The sequence below is a fragment of the Terrapene carolina genome, unplaced genomic scaffold, assembly GCF_002925995.2.
Source record: "Terrapene carolina triunguis isolate 2854851 unplaced genomic scaffold, T_m_triunguis-2.0 Scaffold926, whole genome shotgun sequence".
Taxonomy (NCBI): domain Eukaryota; kingdom Metazoa; phylum Chordata; order Testudines; family Emydidae; genus Terrapene; species Terrapene triunguis.
In genome coordinates, this window is record NW_020665277.1 from 5,630,329 (window position 1) to 5,640,092 (window position 9,764).

At 54.1% G+C, this 9,764-nt stretch overlaps 2 protein-coding genes across 3 annotated transcripts in view; both read left to right on the forward strand.

Moving 5' to 3' along the window:
* The first annotated feature begins 1,636 nt into the window (after positions 1–1,636).
* Positions 1,637–6,369, forward strand: CLP1 (cleavage and polyadenylation factor I subunit 1). 2 transcript variants are annotated; one of them, XM_024211312.2, is made up of 3 exons: positions 1,637–1,712; positions 2,678–3,301; positions 5,291–6,369. In XM_024211312.2, exons 2-3 carry the CDS (start codon positions 2,696–2,698, stop codon positions 5,960–5,962), a joined length of 1,278 nt encoding a protein of 425 aa, XP_024067080.2. In that variant the 5' UTR covers positions 1,637–1,712; positions 2,678–2,695; the 3' UTR covers positions 5,963–6,369. The 2 variants fall into 2 exon arrangements, with proteins under 2 accessions (XP_024067080.2, XP_024067081.1); XM_024211313.3 differs by lacking the exon at positions 1,637–1,712 and adding an exon at positions 1,721–2,084 and having other exon boundaries at positions 2,679–3,301.
* A 2,866-nt stretch (positions 6,370–9,235) lies between these two features.
* ZDHHC5 (zinc finger DHHC-type containing 5) overlaps positions 9,236–9,764 on the forward strand; it is a 39,219-nt gene continuing 38,690 nt past the window's right edge. The window contains exon 1 of the mRNA XM_026661114.2: positions 9,236–9,343. The gene's annotated coding sequence lies outside the window, so the exon portion shown is untranslated. The remainder of the gene's footprint in view (positions 9,344–9,764) is intronic.

The following is a 9,764-nucleotide window of genomic DNA, read 5'->3' on the forward strand; positions in this document are numbered from 1 at the left end:
CCTGATCTGACTGCCCCAAACATTGGCACCACACGGCATGCTGCTCCCCCAAACATTAGCACCCCCATCTCACTCCCCTAAACACTGGCACCCACATGGCATGCCACTCCCCTAAACACTGGCACCCCCTGATCTCACTCCCCCAAACACTGGCACCCACATGGCATGCTGCTCCCACAAACACTGGCACCTCCTGATCTCACTCTCCCAAACACTGGCACCCACATGGCATGCCACTCCCCTAAACACTAGCACCCCTGATCTCACTGCCCAAAACACTGGCACCCACACGGCATGCCACTCCCCCAAACACTGGCACCCCCGATCTCACTGCCCCAAACACTGGCACCCCCTGATCTGACTGCCTCAAACATTGGCACCCACATGGCATGCTGCTCCCACAAACACTGGCACCTCCAATCTCATTGCTCAAACACTGGCACCCACATGGCATGCCACTCCCCCAAACACTGGCACCCCCTAATCTCAGTGACCCAAACATTTGCACCCACATTGCATACTACTCCCCCAAACATTGGCAGCCCCTGTTCTGTGACAGCTCCAACACTGATTGCTGAATCTGCAACATCCCCAAACACTGACTCAGTTTTTGCTCCCCCCAAACACTGACTGGATCTGTGACCAATCACAAGTCACGGGAGCCCCAATCTATGACACTCCAAGTGGTGGCCTTCCCAATCGCTACCAAATAGCAACATTGGCTCATGATCACCAGGTATCCGGCATCTTGTGTGACACTCCAGCATCAGGCAGCCCTCCTGCCAGCCCCCCCGGAATGGCATGCACCTTCTGAGAGGCTCCCATGGCAAAAGGCTTCAGGCAGCTGGCCCAGGTAGCAGGGAGAGAAGATGGGTGGGGGAAGACTCAGCACTACCCCCAAGCTGCCCAAGCCAGAACCCTGCCCCACAGAGACCCTCTGTCCTCCACAAAGCCTAGCCTCCAAAAGAGACACCCCAACCAGACCCTGGCCAGAAAGGCCCAAGCCAGAGCCCAGCCCCTGAGAGAGATCCCCTGCCCAGCTACCTCAGCACTCCCAGATCTTTCAGCACCCACCCAACTTAGGCTGCACCCAAATACCTCATCCACCCACCAGCACCCACTGATGGAGATGCACTCAGAACCCACTGAGCCACCCACCAGCAACCCTCTCCCCATACACATCCTCATACAACACCGCCCCAGCCTCGCTGCTGCTAAGTTTTGGGTGGCTCCATGTCCCGGCCCCATTATTGCTCAGGCCAGGGGGTGTCGACCAGGGGCTGAAGTTTTTACATCCATGTGCGCGTTATTTGCATATATGCAATTCAACCCTTACAGGATTTGCATACAATGTCGCTCTTGCACAGCTGGGCAGCCGTGTGGCCCTGCCACGGACCTGCCCACTGGGCTGCAGCCGGACCCCCAGTCCAGATTAGGGCCATGCTCCGCAGCATAGTTTGGCCTATATCTGGGAACTACATCTCCCGGCAGGCCCTGCGCTCATCCGCCAGTCCAACCCTCTACTTCCGGGTTCGGCCTACACAGGAGAACTACATCCCCCAGCAGGCAACACGCCCCTCTCCCTGCACTTCCGGGGCCGGCCATTTCTCCCGTCAGGCACTATGCCTTCCCGCACTTCCGGCCCCGGGGCCGGATGTGCGCGTGGCCTTGGGTCTCCTGGTTGGTTGGTTTATCGCCAGGCAGCGGCGGCGGCGGGTGAGTGACGCTTCTGAGGCCCGGCTGGGTTCGGCCCGCTCCCTAGCGCCGGCTGTTGTCATGGCAACACCCAGTCACGCCCTTTGCTGCCTTTAAGGCCGTGGTGGGCAACACGCGGCCCGCCCGGGTAATCCGCATCCTCCGCCCGCCCGCCCAGGGGCCCCGGTTCGCCGGTCCCAGCCAATGGGAGCTGCGGGAAGCAGCGCGGGTTGCAGGGACGTGCTGGCCGCCGCCTCCCGCTGCTCCCATTGGCCGGGAGCAGCGAACTCCGGCTCCTGAGAGCTGCGGCCGGTCCGTGTAAACAGCCTGGCTCGCGCCCGCCAGCGGATTGCCCGGAGGGGCCGCGTGTTGCCCGCCACTGCCTGAAGGTGAGCCCTGGGTACGGGGGGGGGGATGCCGCCATTCTCGGGGGGGGGGGGCCCCGCCTTCCTTTGGGGGGGGGAGCGCTGGCGCCGGGGGGGGGGGGGGGCTGGGGGGGGGGGGTGCGGGGGTGCTGCCATTGGTATGAGTGACGCTGTAGTGACTCCCATTCACCCACCCAGTGGTTTGTTTTCCCATATGAAGCTGCCGTGACCGAAGCTGCCTCGCCTGGGGCAGTGTCTAGGGGGTGAAGCAGTGACCTCCCTTCTCCGGTCCAGCCGTTTCCATGGCCGTCGTCTCCGTGGCTCGATAGCCTTGGTGCTCTTTGGTGGGTGGTGCTCTTTGGGCGTGGTGAGGAATAGCGTTTAATTAGTGGAGCTCCAGAATAACCAATTGCATCGCAGCGTGGGGAGTGGGAACCCTCCTCTCATCCGTATATAATAATGCCTGGGTCTGGGTGACAGTGTAGAGCATCGCAGGGAACGGAGCCCTCTACCAGCTGCAGATAGGGGACCAGAGAGTGGGATTGAGTAGAGTGGAATTCGGGGGTGTGATGGGAGAGCATTATACTCCCTGTGATGTGACCTCATTCCTTGTGTCTGGCCTATACGGGATAGAGATGGCAGAGGAGGCCGGGGATGAGAAGAAGCAGGTGGCAAAGTTTGAGCTGGAGCGGGAGACGGAGCTTCGCTTTGAGGTGGAGGCCTCGCAGACTGTCCAGCTGGAGCTGCTGGCAGGCATGGCGGAGATTTTCGGCACCGAGCTGACCCGTAACAAGAAGTTCACTTTCGATGCTGGTGCCAAGGTGGCCGTGTTCACGTGGCATGGCTGCACAGTGCAGCTGAGCGGCCGCACTGAAGTGGCATACATATCGAAGGATACGCCCATGCTCCTCTACCTCAACACCCACACAGCCCTGGAGCAGATGCGGCGGCAGGCAGAGCGCGAGGATGAGCGGGGGCCCCGGGTCATGGTAGTGGGGCCTACGGATGTGGGTAAGTCGACAGTGTGCCGGCTGCTGCTGAACTACGCTGTGCGGCTGGGGCGCCGACCCACCTTCGTGGAGCTGGACGTGGGCCAAGGCTCGGTCTCCATCCCTGGCACCATGGGGGCACTGTATATCGAGCGGCCTGCTGATGTAGAGGAGGGCTTCTCTGTCCAGGCCCCCTTGGTCTATCACTTTGGCTCCACCACTCCAGGCACCAACATCAAACTCTATAACAAGGTGAGCAGTGGCAGATCTGGGGGGTGAAATTCAAGGCAGCCAGGGCTCTTTCCCACACACACAGTTGTTTTTGGAGACCTAGCAACCTTTAATGACCAAAGCATCTGGTTCTGAGTGAGGGAGGAGTAAAGCAGGCTGTACATGGAACATTGCCCTTTGGAGATGGGATGCTGATATGTACATGTACTCTGGTCCTACTGGAGAAAAGGGTAGGCGGGCACCTTCTCCACAATCCAGAGTATTTTGGAAAGAGAATGCCAATGTGCACACCACCCTCACACCAGGGGATGGTTCAGGCATCTCCATCCTCCCTGGGCTAGACCAATCCAGCAAGGTGAATTCACATATGCACACTTGTTGGTGGGGAAAGGCAGAGATTGCCCCATGCTGAGACTGAACTCACATGAATAGATAGTTGGGGGACCGATCCAAAGAAAAAGGAATTACTGGGAGTAAAGGGGTGACATTCCCTTGTCTCCCAACCCCACGATCACCTCTGGCCCTGCTCAGCTGTATTTTCATCATCTAGTCTGGATGAAACGAGAAGGAGGGCTTTTGACTTGTTGCTTCCTCTTTATCTTCTCTTATCATCAGTACTCTTTAATCTGTTTTGCGCTACCTTGGAAGGAAACAGGCTTGCATCATGGACTGGAAGTCACGGCTCTCGGACCAACTCTGCCACTGACTTCCTGTGTGACTGTGGCAAGTTAATACACTTTCACATAACACAAGAACCCAGGGTCACCAAATGAAATTGATAAACAGCAGGTTTAAAACAAAATAAGGAAGTACTTCTTCACACAGTGCACAGTTAACCTGTGGAACTCTTTGACAGAGGACATTGTGAAAGCCAAAAATATACCTGGGTTCAAAAAATAATTAGATAAGTTCATGGAGGTTAGGTCCATCAATGGCTATTAGCCAAGATGTTCAGGGCCACAATCCTATGTCCAGAGTGTCCCTAAGCCTCTGATTGCCAGAATCTGGGACTGGACAACGAGATGGATTGCTTGATAATTGCCCTGTTCTTTTCATTCCTTCTGAAGCATCTGGCACTGGCCACTATTAGAAGACAGCACACTGGGCTAGATGGACCATTGGTCTGACCCAGTAAGGCTGTTCTTAAGTCACTTCCTTATCTGCAGAATAGGGACAACAATCAAACATTTGCATGGTTTGAGATGAACACTGACATTTATTAACCCAAGATGTAAATACTGTCCAAAGACAGAGAATCTTCTTAATTACACGTCCTTGCAGGTAGCTTATCTTGATTGAGATAAACTTTTATTAAAAAATATAGCTTGAAAAGACTTAAGATGGAAAAAAAAACAGTTAATAAAAAGGATATTCTGTTTATTTGATTATTTGGCAACTTCTGTGTTAAAAGAGCAGAGTTTAGCATTTCACACATTCCTGTTCATTAGGGGTGATGATATTGTCTCTCTAAAGCAGCAATAACTGTCACTTGCTATATTTCATTGTAGACACAAACCTACATTGTTTTTCTGAATCTCTGTATAGTAACATACCTTCTGACTGTCTCCAGCACGACAATAAGCAAATCTCGCCTCTGTGACCTCAAATGTAGAGGTCCAGAAGAAATGATCATTTACTTTAATGACCATTCAATAGGTAGGGTGTTAAATGTCCAATCTGATTAGCCTTCTAGAAGCAAATAAATGCACTGGTGCTTAATAGTTGTCCAAGTAACGAAACAAAATATAGTTATTTGTATCCCCTGCCTCATGGGTAAAGGACAAGACACAGTTTCTGATGGAGTGTATCTCCTCCACTGAGTAAAATGTCAGTGTTAGGGCTGCTCAAGGGCAATTTATATGTGATCAGGCCACCATCTAGTGGCAGCCTGCAAAGGATATAAGCCCCACCTTGAGAAAGGGAAAGACCATGGGTGGAGCCACTTCAGATAGTACAGTCACCGGGCATCTTCCTTGGGTTCCAATTAGCCATGCTGCTTCCTCTCTGCAGATCACATCTCGCTTGGCTGACGTCTTTAACCAGCGCTGCGAAGTGAACCGCCGGGCTTCAGTCAGTGGCTGCGTCATCAACACGTGCGGCTGGGTGAAGGGCTCCGGGTACCACGCCCTGGTGCATGCTGCCTCAGCCTTTGAGGTGGATGTGGTGGTAGTGCTGGACCAAGAGCGCCTATACAATGAGCTGAAGCGGGACCTGCCCCATTTTGTGCGCACAGTGCTGCTCCCCAAATCGGGTGGGGTGGTAGAGCGCTCCAAGGACTTCCGGAGGGAGTGCCGGGATGACCGAATCCGTGAGTACTTTTATGGCTTCCGTGGCTGCTTCTACCCCCACGCCTTCGACGTCAAATTCTCCGATGTCAAGATCTACAAGGTGGGGGCTCCCACCATCCCTGACTCATGCCTGCCCCTGGGCATGTCGCAGGAGGATAACCAGCTCAAGCTTGTGCCAGTGACGCCAGGCCGTGACATGGTGCACCACCTGCTGAGCGTCAGCACTGCTGATGGCAGTGAGGAGAACATCTCCGAGACCAGCGTGGCTGGCTTCATTGTCGTCACTGGGGTGGACGTAGATCGCCAGGTCTTCACAGTGCTGTCACCAGCACCTCGCCCACTGCCCAAGAACTTCCTGCTGATCATGGACATTCGCTTCATGGACCTTAAGTAGGGGCTGCACTGGAGCAGAAGAGGTGGAGTCCACCAGGCCTATAGTGTCTCTGTGGTGGACAGAACTTTTACCAATTGAAGGGGGTGGAAACTGCCACACAGACTGAATCATTTGAAACCAGTGTGGGAAGGGGTAGAGGCTGCTGTCCAGATCAAACAGTTGGGAGAAACCGAAGTGGGTCAGGTGAGGTTTGCGGATTAATTTGTAGACAGAAGCAGGGAGGGAATGTGGGATTAAATGTAACTGTTGATGGTTCACTGTCTGCATCCTTCTCTAGGTTCCCTTCTCCTCCTTAGATTTCAGTCCCTGAAATCTGGACCCATTGTCCCTTTTACACAGCCAATGCTTCGTGGGCCTCCTCTTGTAGAAGAGGATCAATATTGTTTTATATTTTTGTAATTTTAATAAATTTCCTGGTATTTTACTGGTCTCTGGTGACAATGGATGAATTTTGTGTAACCTCCTGCAGTGTGAGAGAGGGATCTGCAGGGCTCGCACACAGGAGGCACTGCTGGGGCTTAGAAAGGGGAATTTCAATGTGATGCCCACAGAGAAACTAGACAGATTGGAACAGGGCCATATGAAGTAGGCTGGGGCACTTCAGTACAGTGGATCATCCCAGGAGCCAGGCTAAGAAGAACCAACAATTTCATTTTCTAGGCCCTTCACCTCTCCTGTGCTATGGAGATGTCTGCTCCACGTTGTTGCCAGCTTGGATCACCAATTTCTCCAATATTCCAACAAATAACTTCACACTTCCCCTTAACCATCGAATGAGCTCCCTATAAACATCTTGAGCATTTCTCCTTCAACTCCCTCCTTAAAGCTCACCTGTGCTGTAATGTGTACAGCACCCGTGGCTGGCATCCCGTGACTGCTCTTTGTGATCATTTCCTTGTTTCCCCACCTTCCTGTCAGTTGTACTCAGCTGTTGTCTCATTTTATATTTAGAGTGGTAGACTTGTTCTGTGTTTATACCGCACCTAGCACTTTGGCCCTCATCTATGACTGGCTGCTACTGCAGTAAAAGTGGACAGTGGTTTTTACTGGGTATGAAGCCAGGAATTTGCCACTGGAAGGAAAAACCATGGCAAGGAACTGCTGCTAGTTGGTGGCACTTCAGGGTAAGAGAGGGGAGAAACAGGTTTGCAAATGGAGAAGGCAGGGGAAGAATGTAATGCTGGAGACTGCATAGCAGGAGAGAGAGAGAGGAAAGGATTGTGGGATTTTAAGCACACAGGAGGAAAAGTTTGTGAATTTTGGGTTGAGGAATTTAGGTTGTCCTGACCTCTCTAGCCAGGAGGTGGCATTGTTGATTAAACCCATATAGTGACTTCCTGTATCAAAGCAATAATGCTCCACTGACTACATGATTCAGTTATCAAAGAGAGTGAATTAGTGGGGAAGGGACAGACCTGAATTTCCCAGTTTAATTAGCACACTGTGATCTGAGTTAATGGCACACACACACACACACTCAAGCTTTCACTTGTTCTAAGGATCAAAACTTTCTTCACAAGTCACAGGTCAGGACCAGTTGCTTAAGCAGATGCACATCCCAGTTGTCAGAGGTGTGAAAACCTCATGTGTTCTGGGATTGCATCAGAACTACTGCCTCAGAGGTGCAAATTCTGCATCTCCCCTCCTGTGATCACCAGTCCCTTTAACTTTCTGGAAGTGCTTTGGACTTGGGGGCTAGCAGGGGGTGGGGAATAAAACAGGACATGCCATGCAACTGTTACAAGAGGACCTTGTGGCTGGGATATGCATGATGCTGTGAAGACAAACCAAGGCTAAGAGGTGCATTTTGTGTCTCATAAGCCTGTGGGGTGGAAGGTCAGTCAATCAGGTGTTTTCCTTGTTCCTGCCCCTTGCATGATGGTTGGAGCTCACCCAGCTCAGGTGGTAGAACACCAGCATTAGAGAGGGAGGCTGGACTTACCTGTGCTATGACTCAGGACATCTGGTTCAATTCCTGGCTCTGCTGCAGGTCACCTGTGTGACCTCAGGCAAGTCATTTAGCATGTCTGGGCCTCAGTTACCCTCTGTAAAAAGACAATAATGATCCTCCCTTTGTCTCTTGTCCATTTAAACTATGACTGCTTTAGTGCAGGGACTGTCTCTGCTATATGCATGTCTGTCTTACCTAACAGTTTCCCACCCCCGATCATTACCTCATCTAACTTCATATGCCCCAGCAAGGGCCCTGCATATTAGTCTTCATAAGAACGCCATGCTGGGGCAGACCAAAGGTCCATCTAGCCCAATAGCCTGTCTTCCAACAGTGGCCAATGCCAGGTGCCCCAAGGGGAATGAACAGAACAGGTAATCAGCAAGGGATCCATCCCCTGTCGCCCATTCGCAGCTTCTGGCAAACAGAGTCTGATTGCCTGGAACAACTTCCCCTCTCAAGAGAGAGTTCCTTTTTAAATGGCTGTAGTCCTTTTGATCTCTGGGGTGTTCTGGTTTTGTCTTGTCATGCCATTGTCTCTTAACAACATGCAGGTGTTTGCAGAGAATAGTGAGCTATTCCTTCCTCCTCACTTTTCGCTGTTCGGAATCCTGCTTGGAGTATAAGGTGGGAGCAAGGAGATAACCTAGCTGCTGGGCTGGTGGTGGGCTCTATCATGGTGTCACTGGGATGGGGGTGGGGGTCACACCCACTGACATTGGGATGGGGGGTGTTGCACAGGCTGGGGGTGAACTGTACCATGGAGTCACTGGGTTGGGGGTCACACCCCCTAGACACTGGGATGGGCTAGCCCATGGTTTCACTGGGTTGGGGGGGATCAATCCCCTCTGCTGTTTTTCAAATTGCTTTAAATAAAGCCCCTCCCCCAATAATCGGTTTAACCAGAGGAGCGAGTTCTTTAAGGCGATCTCCCGGATCAGCCACTGGCAGTGCACGTTTTATCATGCTAGGCGGGGATGAGCACTGATTGGACAGGGCGTTTGTCAATCAGCGTGGCCGGGTACGAATGTGGCTTCTGCAACCGAGTAGGTCCTGAGCACGCGCCGAACATCCCATCGCTCAATGGTCCGCTCCTCTGCCCCCTACCCCTCCTCCCTGATTGCGAGAGGCTGTGGCGCACGCGCAGAGCGATGACGTGCTTGTCCACCTCTCTGGGCATGTGCAACGACTCTTCCTTCTCTCGCTCCCGCCAATCAGCTACTGGCAGTATTCGGACGGGCGCGCGACCCGGCGACGGCCGCTCGGTGGGGGGGAGGAGAGGGCGGAGCGCGCGCCTTGGGACCAACCGGCGAGCGAAGCGCGAGCCCGAATGGGCTCGGGAGCGCGCGCTTCCTCCCTGCTGCCTGGACGCGCCTCTCACACAGGGAGCCGGGCCGGGCGCAGGCGGAGGGAGCGACTGTGCGGTGCGGGTGAGTGCGGGCTGGGCCGGGCCCATCTCCATGGGCAGGGTGGGAAGCCGGGGCCCTCACCCATCGCGGGGAGCCGGGGAAAAGCGCCTGGGGGAGCCCGGGCCTCGCTCCGGGCCTAGCCGCCCCCGGCATCGGACACTCTGGTCCAGAGAGAGAGAGAGACCCACCCCCTCCCCCTCTGCGCTCGCGCACAGCCTCCCCCCCTCAGCGCCCCCCATTGCTCCCTCACCGGCCCTGCCCCATAGCGTGCACAGTATCCAGCTCCCCCACTGCCCCTCTTCCTTCAGCGTCCGCGTCCACAGACCCCTTCCTCCTCCCCCCTCAGATCCCTCAGCCCCCCCACTGCCCCTCTTCCTTCAGCGCCCACCTCCACAGACCCCTTCCTCCTCCAGTGCCCGTGTCCCACGCTACTCCTTCCCCC

What these genes read in the sequence shown, in the direction of transcription:
- CLP1 (XM_024211312.2), top strand. Translation starts at nt 2,696, where the DNA reads ATGGCAGAGGAGGCCGGGGATGAGAAGAAGCAGGTGGCAAAGTTTGAG. An exon ending in ACATCAAACTCTATAACAAG is followed by an intron (nt 3,302 to 5,290) that starts GTGAGCAGTGGC and finishes TCCTCTCTGCAG; the next exon opens with ATCACATCTCGCTTGGCTGA.